This window comes from Onychostruthus taczanowskii, unplaced genomic scaffold, assembly GCF_017590055.1.
Source record: "Onychostruthus taczanowskii isolate IOZ18803 unplaced genomic scaffold, ASM1759005v1 scaffold10, whole genome shotgun sequence".
Classification (NCBI taxonomy): domain Eukaryota; kingdom Metazoa; phylum Chordata; class Aves; order Passeriformes; family Passeridae; genus Onychostruthus; species Onychostruthus taczanowskii.
The window spans coordinates 13,270,094-13,289,149 of NW_024496526.1; the positions used below are offsets into that span (position 1 = coordinate 13,270,094).

The following is a 19,056-nucleotide window of genomic DNA, read 5'->3' on the forward strand; positions in this document are numbered from 1 at the left end:
CCGTTTTTACCCAACAAGGTCCATCTCCTAATGGACAGAACCTGAAAGGTCCCACCTGTGTTCTCACAAGGCCCCCACAGCTGCTGGTTTGTGCTGCCACAGCACTGCAGGAGCATCTGGAGCTGTTCCAAACCCCACAGCAAAGGGGCTGCACTCAGTGCTGACTGCTTCAAACAATAATTACTGGGAGGTTTTAATTATTCATCACATACATAAATTCTCTAAGCATTTTCTAGCTTATGGCCATTTCAATTTTATTCTTGCTTTTCTTTTCCCAAGCTATTACAACTGTATTTCTATTATTTAATAACCTACTAACGACAATAACATGAACTTTAAAGTAATGGCATACTTATACTTCCCTGCTTGTACCAAGAAGCATTATTTGAATCAATTCTTATAGCACTGTTTATAAATATACATTTTATTTTATTTAACATTGCTTTGTTGGCTTTTTTCCTTACATAATCAGCACTCTTGTACTCTATTGTAAAAGGCTAGAGCAAGGCTTTAAGTTTAAAATGGAAATGAACAGGGGTAAAAGTGGGTTGTTCAGTTCCAGACTGATCATTTTGATAGAGATAGATAAAAAATTACTCTTGTGACTATATAAAATTAATATGGCATTCTGATAATTCATGCATTTGTATGAGGTATCCAACTAGATTTAAAATATAAAGTTATGAAAAGGGACCAATAACATTGTGTACAATTACTTTGTTGTAGAAAAAATGTTAGGAGGGAAATATGAAAGATATTCCTTCATTCTAATCTGATTATTCTTTATCTTTTGCCATAAGCATCCTTCCTTTCTCTCCCCAGTCAAATAAATACAATGTATGGCATTTAAATAGGGCTGTAGTTTGATAAAATGCTTTTATGTAAAAAAATCCACAAGACTTGCATCACACAAAAATGAGAATATCAGAAAATATCAATAATAACTTAAAGAATGGTTCTTACTGTCTTTTCACCTAGACAGCATGCATCTCTGCAGTAAAACAAACACCACATCTATCCTAATTCCCTGAAGTAAAACTGTAAAATGTATCTCTCTGTAATACCTGTTCTGTTTTCAAATGCATTCCTTTTCATGATACACTTCTGTGTTATCACATTGCACTTGACATACTGCCCATTCCAGCCTTTACCAAGGTTAAAAGCATCTCCTCTTTTCCTATTGGCTGGAGGTCAGGTATTTATAACAAATTATTCTCTGTGTTTATAAGTATTAAAAATTTGGGAGAAAAAAATAAAATAAAATCTAACCTTCCCTGCTGCAGTTTGTTTTGGTTTCATCACTGAAGTCTCCACAGTCATTGTCACCATCACAGGCCCAGTGACCTGGGATACATCTGCCATTCTGACACCTGAACTGCTCAGCAGAGCACGAGTGAACGCAGCCCAGCTCGTCACTGCCGTCACCACAGTCATCATCTGCAAACAACATTTTAAAATATTCTAAAACATAAAATTTCTGAATGAAATAGGGAAGGAGAGGAAATCAGTTTGAAAAAGGCAAAAGAAAATGAAAATCCAGTAAATAATGTAGAATGCTTTATGCCAATAGGTATCAAATTATTTCTAATGCACGTAATACTTTGGATGTTATTTACCAACAGCACTCAACTCAGTCATTTTGGACAGTCTAACCCCTTACTCACATCTGTCAGGCAGGAAGGAGTTTGGAGTTACTCAGTCAGAGACACCAGCAAGCATGAGAAGCCTGGATATTTTCTTAATTTTTTTAACTGTGTGTAACTACACAGGCTTTCACACAGTTGGTTTACTTTATTCTCTGTGATAACCTAAGATATTTAATCACAGACACAAACAGCTTCATATAAACCAAAATGAAAACCTAAAGAATTTATTTTTCAATGCTATTAAACTTTGTTTCCATGTGCTTACAAGAATCCAAAGTGGAGAAAGCACATAAATAATCATGGACTGCAGTTTCTCATTACTCTAATGTTGCAGTCATTACAACAGTCTTAAGGCAATTCCCGTAATTTGATTGTGGTCATCAAAGGAAGAAGGAGATAAATATGTTAGGTACACTCTAAAGGGTCTCCATGCACAGAAATTCATCAGCACACTGTGATAATTTCGGGAATTTGTTCATTTACAGCTAAAAATTCCTGTCAGACAAATAAAATTATAGAAACAACAAATGCTTTGGACCAACCGAATGTTATTAGGACTGGAGCAACATCACTCCCACACCATAAGCTCTGAGAGGAGATTTATTTTAACATTCAAATATGTGCTCTTCCAGCCAAAAGAACTAAATACATTGTAGAGTTTTGCTGGCCTTCACTCTTCAAGGATGCTATTTAACTGAACTTGTCCACAAAGAGCAAAAAATCAGATATATTGGTCACCGAAATCATCTTTTCTAAGAACAGAAAACACTTTCATAAGCAATAGCTTTGCTTTCCTTTTATTTTTTTTTTCTTAGTAATGAATCATCATACTTCATTCTACATAATATAGTATTTGTACCCATTACAATATCCAATGCCTCATTCCTTATCTGAACCTTCAGTATTGCTGATTTCTGTGTCAGGTCAGTAATTCTAAAATGCTTTATCTATTCTCTGACCACTTACAAGCCAAGGTGACAATTTAAGTCTCAGAAAAAAAGAACATCAAAGCAATATTTATGTGATACCCCTCATATTTATTTCAGATACAGAGGACTTGATACTTGCCTGAATCACAGAGCCATTTGCTGCTAATGCATCTTCCATTTCTGCAGATAAACTGAGTTAGTGGCTCACATGTTGGGAATTCTGTGAAAGTGTTCAAAAAGAAATAAAACTATTTAACATAATTTAACATTTCTCTTCAGTAATATTCTGTCACCTTCCTGTATGCATAAATTACACAAGTGTGCTGTAGCAAGCATTTGCACCTTCCAGGTATTTAATCTGGAGAGGAGAAAAAGGTGAGAACCAAAATGAAAAGATAAAATGGATTCAAACTTTAAATACTGTCCCAACCCTACTTTTCATCAACATGAAATTCATTCCTCTGTGATAAATGGTCGGGTCCTATATTCCCATCAGACCAAGGCTGGTTTTCCACTATACCAATATTTAAGACTAACCATAGCTTGATGACTGATACAAACTCTATTTTCCATGTGCTTATTTACAGAAGGGTTCTCCAATTGCAGCAGCACTGCCAGGCAGAGACAGGAAATGGAGCACTATAAAATGGGAAGGTTAAGTACCCAGCTAAAGAACAGCCAAGAAATAAAGTTACTCTACACTGGCATAATAAAATACAAGATTAAAATGTCAGCCTTCACAAGGAATTCCTCCCAGCATTCCAGTAAAGCAGTAGAAATCTGAGACAATATAACTCACAAAGAATCATCTGTATTGAATACACATATTTGTTTCTATAATTATCGAATATTCTTCTGAATAAAGTGACGTAAATAAAGTCTGAATTTTTCCGAGCTTCTTTTTCTTCTAAAGCCAATTACAGAGGTAGATGTGTGAATTTATTATTAACCTGCTAAACACTCTGAGAAATACTGAAGAGTTTTTTCTACATCTTTAAACCATGCCCCCTAAATATACAACTCTCTTGGGATGAGAACTGAAATCACTCTGTTTTTACTGAGCCTCACAAAGTTTTGGCTCAAAAAGAGTGACTGTGATGAAGCACTAAACCAAACCAGCTGCATGTAATAAGAGATTTAAAACAAAATGATTTTTTATTTAAAAATTACATAGAGAGCACCAAGAACTTGATTGAACAGAGGTGATTATCATGCTTCAAATGTGAAAAGGGTAAGAAAAAAAAAGTTAGTATTGATGACAACACTTTGTCTGTTATCTCTAGAAAGTTCTTCCTTTTTTTTTGTTTGGTTGGTTTTGGGTTTTGTTTGTTTTGGGTTTGTTGGTATAAGGGGTTTTGGTGGTTTGGGTTTTTTGTTTGTTTTGGTTTTTTTTTTTTTTTTGCTAAACATAATCATTAAAATGACCAAAAAAAAATCTGTTCCAAGAAAAAAATGGAAGTGTACAATTGCAGTAGTGCTTAGCCACAATATATGCACCACGTGCTTCAAGCAAAGCTGAAAGCAACTTTAGATTTTGCTTTTTCAAATAATTTTTGCTCAAATTTAACTCATTCATTAAATGTAATTTTCCTCTTTTCCATACATGAATGCCTCCACTACTTAATTTTCTTTATGTTCATCTGTACAAAGGGACAGAAACTGATTAAAATAAATTGTGATTACCCTCACCACCACCAGCCAGATCATGACTCCCAGCCCAGCACAGCCTTCCCAAGAATGTTTTGTAGCATCTCCAGAGTTTGCCCCAGCCTTTATTAGCCACAGCTCCTGCTCACATCCCAGAGGACACCCAGCACTTCCCCTCGTTGTCCCTAAGGTCCTTTCCTACTTCACAGAACAGAGATGCACATCCTGCAGCTGACCCACACCCAGCCCTGTCCCGAGTGCCCTGGAGACACAGAAATGAGCAAAGGTGGCTCCTGAGCTCCCAGTGGGGTCTCTCACAGTGTAGACACCAATCTCACGTCTCTCTTTTGTCCTTATGGGTACAAGAATTGTAAATAGTTTCATAGAAGGAAATATGTCCCACTAAACACAACACGTACGTAAATGCCATTAGCATGCCCATTAGTGATCAAATTATAGGGCAGGATGAAAAATGAAATATTTGACATATTTGTACAGCCACAGTGTTTGAAGATAACGAAACAAGATGCTAAAATATGAAACATGTCAAGTTTGGCTACACAGAAAAACAGCCAGTGACATAAACACTGATTAAAACATCTGAAGCAATGTTCCAGGTCAGCTGAGAAGATGCTGAACAAAGCTCACAGGAAGGATTTCCAAAGGTGCCAGTAACATCTGTGTGTTGCTGACATGCCTGAGAACATGGGGTAGAGGCAGAGAAACTGTTCTAGCACTGAGTCAATGCTGTGCCATTAAACTGAGAGTTAGAACTTGAGAGATTGCAAAATACAAATCCCCTGGTCACTCCTCCTGCCTCTGTACACAACTGAACTTTTTTGATTTGAAGCAAGGCAATTGGAAGCCTACCTTAATAATATTATTATTTTTATTCATGTAAAGACTTCATTTTTTGCCCCATCCCTGCAAATGCAAGTGGCAGTTTGGATGGAGCTCTGGCCTGGTGGGAGGTGTCCCTGCCCAGGGAGGGGGTTGGAACAAAATGGTCTTTAAGGTCCTTTCCAACCCCCACCACCCTGTGCTTCTACACTGCAATACATCATGATCTGTGATTCTGCATCTGCAGACAGCCCATTGACCCTGTGCTCTCAGACTCACAGCAGTCACCAGTGCCCTGCAAAACAAGTGACTATTAAAATCCTTAATTGTTTGGAAGCAGCTGATTAGAGAGAGCACACCCCTCTCTGCAGTATCTCAGCAAAGCAGCAGTCAGCACAGCTGCTGATACTCTCTCATGATAGAACAAATTTTTGTTGATTTGTTTTGGTTTTTTTCTGAAAAATACAGGATCAAATATACTTCTGTTGAGGCTTGAAATAGGCTGATTTTATTGACATCTAGAATATGCTGAGGGGGCCCATGTGGAGAGGTATGTGGCAGAGATAAAGAATAATTTTTGAGGGTGACAGCATTTGATAATGGGCTGTAAATTAAAAAAAGTATTGATTTATCTGCATATTTGGTATTGTAGTTAAAAACTCATTAAATAGAAAATGATGCATTTGCTTTGGGTTTATTTATCAACCAAACAAAGTCTATTTGCCATTTCAAAAACAGTGTTATCATTTCATTTGCCAAGAGATCCCTATATGTTCTATATGTTACAGAAGAATTTTTCCTTTCCCACCCAAAACCAAAAATCCACTTACCACAGGATGTCATTTCATCAGTTCCATCTCCACAGTCATCCTCCCTGTCACACAGCCACGACGTTGGAATACACCGTCCGTTCCCACAAGAAAACTGATTAACCTGACAAGTTCTTGCTGTCAAGACAAAGCACTCCAAAAATACAAGGGAAATGGACTAGATCCTTTAGGTCTCTTGGTGGGTGTCTGATTTTAGAAGCTGCAGGGCTGGAGGGCACCTCCTGGCCTGCTGCACCTTTCCCCTGCTCTGACTAAACATCATTCACCTCCTTTGATCTCAGAGAAAGCTGAGGTTATCTGCAGGGCTGTATTCTACCTCTGCTGTGTGGAATTATTAGTGGTTTCTCCTCATAAAATGACATTAAATTCTAGATGCAACTGTGCAACAGGTGGCAAGGTGGTAAGAAGAGAATTAATATACGCTAATGCTTGAAGTAAACAAAAATCAGGTCATAAAAATGCCCACCAGTTGGAATATTAACAACCTGTATTCCACACCATGAACAATGATCTTGTTGAATTTTGTTTTTACAAAGGAAAATGGGAATTAGCCTGTGTGTGATGTCCCTGGCCTCACTTTCTTGGAATCCTTGCCTTTGCCAACACTTAACTGCAATCATCCATTAAAGGAATCAATGCGTGTCTCTCTCCTGAAGAAATAAGGATCACTAAAAGAATTTGTGTTATGTAGCTACAGAAATTACTTTGAAAGCTGATGAATACTAAAATGCCACTAAAAAGCTAACATAGAAAACTGTCATTACGTATAATTTTGTATATTTAAAAATTGAATCCATACCAATGCCAGAGATAGCAACACAGATTTTGCTTCCAAATTTAAGCTTTTAGAGCTCACCTGCATGTTATTCTACACTTTAAAAAAATAGAAAAATGGTTGATACGTCAAAAACCCCAGGGACTGAAATAATATTTCTTCACTTATTATTTTCAACAACCATTTTCCTTTTTCTTCAGAAAAGTAGCCCAAAACACAAAAGAGGAATCTAAGTTTAAAATATTTTCAAGTAATTTTTTAAACATTAACTGTGCTTGCCACTGCAGGAATAAATGGAAAAACAAGAATACAAAATTTGTTCCATTGCCAACTGACACAGGGTTAAAAAAAATGGTCTTCACATTAGACTCTCACCCTACAAGCAAACAGCTGGATATCAAATAATATCAAGGCAGTAAGGCAACAGGGAATATTTTAATAGACAATGTGTGTTGTCTTGCACTGCACTTCAGTTCAAAACACTCATCAGCTTATTGATGGCTGGCATGTTGCATATTTGAGATTTAATGCTTGTTTAGAGTACTCTGACAACAAGCACTAAACATCACTTCCACACAAGCAAAGGACAGATTTGGGAATTCCATGATTTACTACAGTGGAATCAGTAAACAATCTTCATCTTGCTGTTTGCTTAAAAACCCACTCACCAGTTAATAATTCAGAAATGAAAAGAATTTCAAGGCACTGAGTGGAAACTGAATAACTAATTATGCATAAACTAAATCAGCATAAAATAAAATTTACTGGTGACATGACACCATCACAGCACGTTAATAAAAAAAGTTCTAACTGCCAAAAAAGATTTGTACCTCAGAGTTTGTACCTGAGCATTGCTTTGACAGTTGACCCATATGGAGAGATTAAGAGCTGAATAACTTTGGAAAGCACAGCCAAGCACATGGATTAAGTAAAATATAATTTGTGTTCCAGCCTCAGTGGCATCAAAATCTGAATTCATTTAAAATTTCAATAATCAGATTAAAAGTAGCAGCTTGGTTCAGTTTAGTTCAAATCGGTCCTGAGCTATTCTAACTGAAGTTAGAGAACCTGTTTGCATAACCAAGTAGAATTTTTACCTGCACAAGTTTTATTTGATTCGTCTTCGTTGTTACCACAATCATTAGCTCCATCACAAAGCCACCTCTTGGGAATGCAGCGATTATTTTGGCACTTAAACTGATCATCAGGACAGCTGTGATTGACTGGGGAGAAAAAAAAAGAGAGGGTTTTTTTTTTTTTCCCTAAGAAGATAACCTGACAAAAACAGCTGTGAAATCTGTGAAAAGAACACATTAAATACTGTTCCCTAGTGATGCATTTAGTGTGGTTATCTCGTATGTATAACTACCATGACATAAAGATTGTTCAGCAAACCAGTCAATTACAAACATTGCAGTGCTTCAATCATAAATTAAATAATATCTAGTAAAAATGCCAATACGGGGATCCTCTTCTATTAGGTGATAAAAGGTAGCAGCATTTTATAGAGTTGTTTCCTTAAAGAAACATGTTCTTAATCACTCCTGGGCAGTATGATGAGGTTTGCAAAATAAAGTGCATATAAACAAAGGAAAACACCAAAGGGAACAGCTGCAAGCTGCTAAGTGCAGATCCAAAATATGATACCACAGTGAGCAGGGATTTGGGCAGGTCATAAAATGCTTCTAAAATGAGGCACATTACTGTCAATGGCCACATATAGATCTGCTGTTTACTCACCATGAAATTGTAGGTGTCAAAAAGTGAAATATGCAACACGGTGTAAAACTAACAAAAAAAAAAATCTGGTATTCAGGAGCGAACAAGGTATCTCTCAAATATGATTTTGCTGGCTACCAATTCTCAAGGAAGGGATGAAGCTGAATGCACAGGATTAATGTAAATGCTATTGGCCTGCTCTTGCAACTGTAGTAAGTGTTTATGTTCTGCTTCTTTCATGCTAATAACATCTATTATTAGCAGATCTTGCTCATCTCGATCTAGCCAAGAACAGTAAACTGCACACTGCTCCAAACACTGGGTTAAAAATAATCTCCAGCTATTTTTCACCTACTCAGCCATCCACAGGCTCTTTTTTAAAGTTTAACATACATCTGGAAACAAAGGGTATTTAAAATGAAAGGATGTCTTGCAGGCTTATCCTTGACATTTCAGTAGCTTTTTTCTTTGACCTTTCTGCCTATTCTTGCAATTGAAGACGACACAGAGCGAGGGTGATATCAAAAGCACACGAGCCCTGGTCTGTGTGCAGGGTGCAGAAGAACAGGAAGCAGAGATTAATTAATAACCTGAGCAGAAAGGTGTCCCAAATCTTCTGTTCTTCCAAAGTTTGAAAAGTGACTGGAGAACAAAACTGGGAGCATCCAAGTAATAAAATCACAAGTCGAAGAATTAGTTTTTTTTTAAATTTGACTTTAATACTTGACACAGACACTGCTTTAAATGGTCGTTAAGCTTTTGCTAATATATATTTAGTAATGTGTATTCTTCTCATAATTGCAAATATTTCAAACTCATAAAGGACTATTGGAGTTACCATGGCAACTGCTGAGAAGAGATCAATGATATCACACAGGCCGTGTAAACTACAGATCACGTTCAGGTTTAAGACCAGTTTATTATTTCATTTATATTTGTATAAATCCTCAGAGAATTACAAGCTTTGATCAATGAACTGGTCTTCCTTACACTAATTTAAAAGACAATCAAGTGAAATCTGCCAAAAGATTTTCCTTCTCACTCTCTTTATTAGCTGAGCTCCTTAATTTAAGTGCAGGAAATGCTGTTTTCAAAACAAAATGAGAGCACTACAATTCAAAACCAGGAAAATATTCTTTAAAATATTACTGAAATCAGCAATGGCTACTACATGGAGCTACCAAAATCCATAAATGCTATAAAAAAACCCCACAATGTAACAAAACAAATCCAAAACTGGCCATTTAACAGCCATATGGCAAAAGGTCTAGGCATTACAGAGATCACAAGATCAGTTTCTATCAGCAGAATCAGGCCTGTGTGAGGCAGGCAAGATTTAAAATTAATGCCTTTCAGTTTGTGCCCATTACCTCTTGTCCTGCTAGTGACATTACCAAGAAGAGCCTGGCTCTCTTTTTCTAGTCCCTCCCATTGGGTGTTATACTGCAACCCATGTAAGAAATAGTGAAAAGCAAAGCAAAACCCAACAATATTTAAAGAATCAGGAGTGACAATGCCAATTCCAAAAGATGACTGCTCTGGCCTTGTGCTATGCAATGAGTGCACCAGCAACATTTGAAAGGGCTGCCATTCCTGCACACAGGAAAAGAAGGAAATGAAAGATTTGCAAGAATGGCTGTAGGGTGATTGCTTTAGTTTGGCTGCTTGGTTTGGTTTGTAATCCTTGAAGCTGAGCATGGATTGTGAGGTTAAAGGGAAGTGCCTACGTACAGCAGATCTCCGAGTGCTCGTCGCTGCCGTCCAGGCAGTCGTCGTCGCCGTCGCAGCGCCAGCGCTCCTGGATGCAGCGCTTGTTGCTGCACTGGAACTGCTCCGCCTTGCACAGCTGGGGCAGCACTTCTCCCTCTTTAACTGAGGAAAACATCCAACAAGAACATCTCTTTATCTGCTTGATACACTCAGAATGCAATGCTGCCCCTGCATAAATATGTATCACAGAACTCACAGAATCACTGGGTTGGAAAAGATCTTCAAGATCATCGAGTCCAACACAGCTCCAAAATGTCAACTAAACCCTGGCATGAGTCTTTTTTTAAACACACCCAGAGATGGTGACCCCACCACCTCTGTGGGCAGGCCATTCCAGAACTTCATCACTCTTTCCGTGAAAAACTTTTTCCTAATATCCAAGCTAAATTTCCCTTGGTGCAGCTTGAGGCTGTGTCCTCTGGTTCTGTCAGTGCTGTCTGGAGAAAGAGCCCAACCCCATCTGACTGCAACCACTTTTCAGGGAGCTGTAGAGAGTGATAAGGTCACCCCTGAGTCTGCTTTTCTCCAGGCTGAGCACCCCCAGTTCCCTCAGTTGTTCCTCACAGGGTTTGTGTTCCAAGCCCCTCTCCAGCCTCATTGCCCTCCTCTGGACGTGCTCAAGCTCAATGTCCTTCCTAAACTGAGGGAAATACCAATTCTTGTTTTATACTTCAGAACATGTTTACCTAAACTCGGTGCATCTGAGGTAATCCCAACTGAAGCCTGTAGTGGCACACATATCTGAGTGTGTGGTTGAAGGAATGAACTTTTAACAGAAAAACTCTGAACAGAATGGCACTCAAACTGGTTTTCGAATTGGTTGTTCGATTACAGTGTAAAGTATCAGTTTAAATATTGCAATACCTCATCAACAGCAAACAGGAAATATTCTGACAGACACTGGCCAAATTCTGGTGCACATTTAGAGACAGGAAATGATTACTAAAAAGCTGATTCTTGTATCCAAGCAACAACTCAAACACCTGCATTATGCACTGGTACAGACTCGGCAGAGAAGAAAGGATAAAATTCTGCTGGGGTAGAGTAAGTAGCAAGCTAGCAGCTTATTAATAAATCCAGACAGATGTTCTCCTCAATATCAGGTTCAGAATGCTTCATGTGTAAATGCCACACACGAGTCCAGGACCCTCTGAGGAATACCAGAGTCCTTGGAAAGAGCCAGGCAGGGATGTGTGTTGGGAAGAAAAACAACAGGAAACCTGCCCTATTCCAATCTCAAAGTCTCTAACCTCTCTTCCTAATGCCTTCCATTTTACCAGTGAGGATTCCCAACTCCTGTTACTTCTGCTAAAAAGAAAAATAGCTTTATTTTAAACAAAAGTGATAGCCCTGCCTGGTCATTGCAGGCTCCATAATGTTCATGATGTTATGAAATAATCCTTATGCTTTACTCATCTCTACTAAGCTTATTGCTGGAGACTTTCTGTTTAAGATACTTAGAATAATCTGAAATATATATTTAATTTTATAATTATATGTATCCATTTATGATATTTTAAAAATATTTCAGTGAACTGTTTAAGTTCTTTATCATATCAGATATGCTGAAATAGTTTCCAATGCATTTTATCCTTAAATAGTGTACTTAATATTCTGTTTTCTTTGGAAAAGCTTTTATATTCTGTAAACTGAAAGAATATTTATTCAAGTAATATTTCTTTGTCTTATGGACCCTCTAGGAGGCCACACTTTCTGGTTTTATTTTCAGGTCTGACTTGATCCCTTAACAGCAGCATCAACTCAGATATTCTGTAAGAATCTTACTCATGCAGGTTGTACTGTTTTCCTCCAAAAGCTGATTATCAGCACAGGCACAAACTCTGCCTCCAGGAATGGCCAAACAAAGAGTGCTGCAGCCTCCATTATTAACACGACAGGCATTATCACCTGGGAAAAGAAATAAAAAGCAACTTTAACAGTCATGCTAGAACTAAACAATGGGGTTTTTAGTTGCCTTTTTTTTTTCTTTAGGAACATAAACAAATGAATTTTTAGCAATTACTTTCCTCTTGTGTTAGGAGCACATTATTCTCATATTTTGGTTACTGTGGGTTGTAATATTTAAACATAATTAAATACAGATCACAATACTATAATAGTAATAATAATAGTACCACCACAAAAAACTGCACCATCAGCTCACAGCATTTCATCTGCCCGTTTATGAAAGGAACAAATACTGCAAAATATTTGGCACAGCTACATGCACGCAATGGCTTCAAGGAATCAAACAGCAGATAAAGGAATGTTCTGAAGTTAATTGGCATCTGTACACATTAAAACAATGTGGCTACAAATGCAGATTACAAAAAAGAGAGAGAGAGAAAACAAAAGTATAAAGAGATCTAGAAAATAGGCAAATATTCCACTACTCTTTTCTGAGCACATCTGCCATTGCTGTGCTTTGCTTTTCCGTGTTATTGTTCCTTCCCCAAGCTGTTCCCATGAAAACACTGACAGCTGTCAGGTGTTTTACCATCCACCAAGGCTGCTGCACCCTCACCACCTCATTCCTGAGGCAACCAGACTTCAGTCACTGAGAGCCCACAATGTCCCAATTTCTGTTTGTGTCATTTTGGTCATGACCTTTGCTTAGATCTGCTCTGCTGGGGACACACCAGCAACTGAAATCAGCAAAGCTCTGATGATTTCAGGTGCTGGTGAGAAGTGATTATGACCAAGAAAGATACAAAACTTCATGTCTGCTGAACCTTTAAATGAAAGCTTTTTTCCTCTTTTTTTTTTTCTTTTTTTTTTTTCTTTTTTTTCCCATCTTCCTGTTATAGTAAAAAGCAGTTCCTCCTTTTAAAGGTGCAGAAAACATTTATCAGGTTCCTGGGCTAAACCAGACTCCATACAATTCCCTCTCCTCAAAGCTCCTCACTTCACTTTTTATAGAAAATATAATATTAAGGTCTCATGGAGCTGTGAACATGAATATTTAACTGTCCCAACAGAGCCAGTCTGCAGGTACAAGGAATCTCTTTAAATTACCAAATGAACATCAGACAATGAACAAATAATCTAAGATTTTGAATTTTTTTTATACTTTAAGATGTACCTTAATATGTCTTGCAATATTGAGCAATGTTTAATAAACTTTTTCTATACCTTTTTCTGATCCATCATACACAACATTTCTTAGAAGAAAATGTGTCAAGAATCCATTAAAGCCCCACTGAACTTTTAAATAAAATTGTGCAAAATGATTAATAAAGAATTATGTGAAAGGCCATTGTGGTACTTGTACTTTCAGTGGACAGGGTGTGAGTGAGATGACAAGAACACAGCTCTATAACCAGGGAAAATCAGAATTCTCTGAGAAGTCTGAGGGCTTGATCACAGTTTTAGAAAGAGCTTAGATTGGACACTTAATACACATTATTAGATCCTGACTTCAAGTCTGAGAATGTGATTAAACCACTAAAAAAATCAACTGTTACAGCTATGCCCAACAATATTGAAATATTATGGACAAAACATCAAAAACATAAGAAATGTATTTGAGTCTAAATTTTGGAAAACCTCAGGTAAAACAAAGCCTCAGAAAAAGTAGCCTTGAAAATCTCCATCTTTACAGGGCCATCATTGTACAAATCAAATAATGTCAGTAACACAATGATTTAAAAAGTTCTCAGAAGCTGCCAAAATAAACAAACCAAAATACAATCTTCAAAAGTGACTCCAAAATTACATGGCACAAGTCAAAACATTTGCAGTGATTTAATTAAAGCATGTACATGAGTTTGTCACCTCACTAAAAGAGAATAAACCCACAGACTAAAAGACTATTTCAGCCAAATATAGAAAACACATGATGATTCTGAAGCCAAATGAAAGCTGAAAATAAATACTATCAAAAATTAAATCACGAGATCAAAGTCAAATGGTCCATCTTGAAGATGAAAAGTTCCTACTTAACCTCATAATTGGGATGACAAACTCCTGGCACAGTGGGTTATATGCCAGGTAAAGTGATAAAAGAGGGGCTGATGACAAGGAAAATAAAAGCACCAAGAGTTAAAGCAAAAAGATCCAAGATAAAAGGGTTTATAAAGTGCAGTCTTCAACCTGAAGGTGCAATGAGACCTTCAGTCCCATCAGTCTTGCTAAAGAGACTCCTAGGCTTAAATGTCTCCCAAAACACAGTTCGAGTAGGTTAAGCCTCTTTATTGAACAAGCTGTAGAACCTGTAAAGCTATCAAGTATTTGGGGAATTAAATTTCCTCAACTACAACTCCTAACAGCTATTTTATATGGTTGTTCTTAAAGTAGTCCCATCCTTTTAAAATACTTTCCAAGCTATTATAATATTTTTCATATTTTGACACCTTTTAAAACAGTTGTTGCCCTGTTGATCACATGTGAATAAATCAGGCCAATTCCGTTTTAATTAGCTAAAAAATTAGTCCACAGCTAAACCAATTACAACAATGTAATTGCATTTCAGTCATCGTTCTCAGGAAAAAAAAAAATTGAAACCATGAACATTTGTTTAATCTTTTCATTTAAGGGATACACTGAAGTATTTACTGCATTTGTAGCTTCTTATGAACCTAACCTCAAGTACTGTTAAATTGGGTAAGCCCACACTTAAGATCATACTCCACACGTGAGGAGCAGCAGCCTGGTGCTCGAGGTCTTCTTTGCAATCTGAGGAGTTAAAACATTAGCTGATTTCAAAAGAGGCTACTTTAACTGCTGTGAATGCACTTACTCCAGAATTATTTACATGGAAATAGCAATCCAGCCTTTCAATGCAGCGGAAATACCTGCAGGGTCATATTCCAAGTGTAAATCCAACTCCTATGATTACTATGCCTCACCCTCCCACATTTTATGATGCACAGAGACCCAAAGACTCAGCCTAAGTAAGGTGAATTCTAAGCTCTGAAAGCAAGGAAAGGGGGATGAAGAACCCCAAAAAATCCCCAAAGCCATTCTTCCTCAACAGGATCATGCCTCATGAGAGAGAGACAATGAAAAACACCTCCCCTTGAGAAGATCCCAAAAGCTTCATGTCCCTACCTAAAGCATAAAGCAAAGCAGGATTGGAACAGTATCCTGGAAAAGCCCCCTAAAAAATGCCAGTGTGAATTGAATCATGCCCAAATGAAATGCCTGTTTTTGCTTGTGTGACAAGACCAGCAGCATCAAAGCCGTCACCTCAAAAGATCACAGCCAAAAGTTTCTGAGGTATGTGCATGTAATCTTCAATATACAACTTGTCTATAAAATGGTTTTCTGTGGTTTTCTCTGTGCAACTATTCAGCCTTGAGCCTGCTCTTTTACAAGGAAAACATGCACGCACACACAAATAGTTTCTTTAAAAGAAATTTTTATGCTCCTTTGGGAGCAATGGCAAGATCAACCTCACTGAGCATGACAAAAAGGGAAGTTCCTAAAGGCTGCAGTTAGCTTACAAAATTCCAATTACAATTTCAAACAAAGAATATATTAACAAGCCAAATTCCCTCCCTTAAGACTTTAGCTCATTCAGCAAATCTGTCTAAGAGGCAATACTTTCTCTCTCTGGTGTTAGCTTATTTGGAAGCCAACAGCAAGTGCATTAAATGCCCCTTTTTTTTCCTGAAGAATAAAGGAATTTCTGAGTACCAAATAAAGCAGCAGTCATATTGAATGCAAACACTGCATCTTCTATTAGCAGGCACAGAACTCTGAAATTTGGCCACCTCGAGGGTAGATTTAGGCCCAGATTTTGCCTAAAAACACCAACAAAACAAAACCCACACTAAATACAAGAAAAACCCCAAACAAAATGTACTTTTACATGTCTTAGAATGTCAGAGAGAGTCCCTGAAAAGCAGCTGTGGTGAAAGGAATACTGTGGCAGCAACCCCAACACAGCTTGGGTTAGGGAAAGGAAATTGAGATGCTACAGTATCAGAAAAGAGAAAATTTAAATATAAAACAAAATTAATATTTTAAACAGTATTTTATCTATATTTATTCCTGATTCTCATTTTTATGTTTGGTGGCAGACCAAACAATCTGGTAATTAGAAATATGTTTTAATTGAAGCGAGCAAATAAATACTCAACAACTCCTAGGAATGCTGCATGTAGTAAATGGAATTCAAAGTTTTCTTCAGTAAAACACATTTTTATCTTTACCTGTAGAGTAGCAATTCTATTTTCTGAATTCTATCCATGCAAACCTATGGCTTTTATCTCATTTCTCTACTGATACAAGTAGCAACAACTATGGATTTTTCCACTACTCTCAAACTACTTTTATCATGTGCAGCATACAGTGTTGATTGTAGACCAAGATGGGAGAGCAAATTAAAAAATGAATGCAGGCAGGATCTATAATCTCATGTAAGAAAAGGTAAATGTAATCACATATTTTACATCTATGAACCAATGCAGATATGTTTCCCTCTGTGACTGATACTTGCACAGCATCTCTTGATCACACAAGGAAAGAGGGGAATAAAGGCAGTGTGAATGCACAGAAGGAATTCAGACAGGAATAATGCTGTGGTTCACTTTTTAGTATTTATGAGAGAATCAATTTCTGCTTCAATGGACTGAAACTCTGGAGAGTAACTTTCTCATGCCACAACCCATATTTGTTTGTCTATTTTTGCTCATCCAGTCACCTCAAAATACTTCGAGACTCAAAGGAAAAATGTCCTTTAAAAACAAAACTCTGGGAAAATGTATAAGTACCTTGCTGTTTGCGTGGATCATAAATCTGGAGCCCAAACAAAGGTGGCCTCTCACTTCTCAACAGTGTCACATTCCTTGATACCAAATCCAACTGGAAAATTGACCCATTCATGTAATCTGTCCAGTATATATAATTTCCATGGTGTGACAGTCCAAAAGGATGATTCAAATCTTTTCCATTGTAGACTACCTGCAATTAATTAGTGGTAGGTGAGCATCAGCAAGGTTAAAAGAATCTTAAATTTTTCAGAGAAGGTAAAACAGGAAATAGGAAAACTGAGATAATTACTGTCCAAACTTAACAACCTATTGCAATGAAATGAAATAAAGAGTGCAAAACCCTTCTGTGCAGCAGAACTAATATCCAACTTGAAAAAAAACAAACTTCATATAAATTCACTTTAAGTGGCCCCCATCAAGAACACAGAAAGTGGTGCAGTCTCTAACCCTGGAAGGATCTGAAAGATGTAGAAATGGGGTTTAGGGTTGTGGTTAGTGGTGAATTTGGCAGTGCTGGGTTAAGGGGTGGATTTGAAGAGATATAGGCCTTTCCTAACACAAAAAATTCTATGATCTCGTGATTTTATCCCAGCAGATGCAGTTTGGAATCATTGGTCTCCTTCTGGCTGGGATCCTTGCTTGAACCAAGAGCCTTTTTTCTACCTTGACTTCTAGACACAAACCCGAGAGAACAGGGAGATAAAGACAACTAAAATACTCTTTCGAGGTGATTGACAAACATCACCCCCTCTTGCCCTTTAAATTTTCTCTTTGGACGTGGAATTCTTACAGTCAAAGCTCCTCATCTCTGATCTGCTTTTGATCCAAATTCATCAATCAGTCAATAATCTGACAGCTATTAGTGGAATTAAGTACCTCCCTATCCCCCAAAATCTTTACTGTATTGAAGAATTATAGATGAGACTGATCCAGTCCAATTTTGACCAAAATAACCTATAATTAAAGACAAATGATTAAACGTCAAAAACTAGTACCTTACAGTTATTTTCAGCTACATAAATTCAAGTAGTTATGCATTTTTTAATACATCTAAGGATTATAGAAAATTCAAGTTTCAAAAAGCAAAACAAAAAAAAAAACATTCTGTGACACACTTCAAAATAAAACCTGCAGACATGTGTTTCTTATTATTCACCAGTCAGTAATTTTATGAAGCAGATGGTAAAACTTCCCCAAATTGTCATACTCCAGTCTGAGCCTTAACCATTGTCAAAGTGTCTTAATCTGTGCTTGTTGCTTCTACAAACCCACACAGAATGACTGCACAGCTAGTACAGGCATTAGTAACAGCTAAAGCAATCTCTCTCTAAAAGTATTTGCTGAGGACTGCCCCTCTGAATATTACTCTCTGAATATTACAAATGCTGAAAAGAGGTAGAGAGATTCAGAAAAAACCATCAAGCAAAGTTCAAGGAAAAGTTTGTCTTTGGCAAAGCCAAAAAAAAAAAAAAAAAGGTTTTTTCTACTGAAAAGCTCTTTGCAGATTCATGGCTCAATCCAAATGCAACTCATTGCCACAAGAGAAAAAATTGCTAAAAAATAAACAAAAAGCATGTTTGGCATCTCTTAGGACAGAGGAACACCCTGAGCTGTGTTTCAGCCTCTCACTCAAGACTGCCACCATCACTCCAGCAGAAGTGATGCAGGACACGCCATGGATTCTTCAGACTTTAAAAACCTTGGGAAGAATTTTCAACACAACACAATAAAATCCAGAGACGGAACATGCCTGTGGCAAACCAGCAGCATTTCTCTTTTACCTTTCTGTCAGTCCCATTCAAATAGATCCTTTCAATGTGATCATAATAGGCATCACACCAGTACAGCACGTTGGCACGGTAGTCCAGAGTTAAACCATTTGGCCAGAGCATCTTTGATGTGACAAAAACCTGCCGGCTGTAGCCATCCATCCAGGCCTTCTCAATCCTCCCCACACTGGCATCTATTTCATCTTCCTCCCAGTCTGTCCAATACATCCATCTAGGGAATTACAGAAACGAGCATTCAGATCCCATTTTAATCAGGTGAATTGTACCGCAGGCTTTTAGCGGCAGCTCGTCCAAGCCAGAGCAATTTCGACTTGTTCATGTTTCTTTCCATTGCTGTTTCTGCAACTCTATTTACTGTCCCTGACCACTGGATGCTGCTGAAGTGACACTTATG

General features: G+C 37.5%; 1 protein-coding gene across 1 annotated transcript in view; it reads right to left on the minus strand.

Annotated features, from left to right (window-relative positions):
- LRP1B (LDL receptor related protein 1B) overlaps nt 1–19,056 on the minus strand; it is a 290,821-nt gene that overhangs the window by 191,519 nt on the left and 80,246 nt on the right. Inside the window, exons 10-17 of the mRNA XM_041406020.1 lie at nt 18,654–18,873; nt 16,873–17,062; nt 11,942–12,064; nt 10,118–10,258; nt 7,765–7,890; nt 5,893–6,009; nt 2,715–2,795; nt 1,270–1,437 (exon numbers count right to left, since the gene is read on the minus strand). Of these exons, the coding sequence (XP_041261954.1) occupies nt 1,270–1,437; nt 2,715–2,795; nt 5,893–6,009; nt 7,765–7,890; nt 10,118–10,258; nt 11,942–12,064; nt 16,873–17,062; nt 18,654–18,873 (1,166 nt within the window). The remainder of the gene's footprint in view (nt 1–1,269; nt 1,438–2,714; nt 2,796–5,892; nt 6,010–7,764; nt 7,891–10,117; nt 10,259–11,941; nt 12,065–16,872; nt 17,063–18,653; nt 18,874–19,056) is intronic.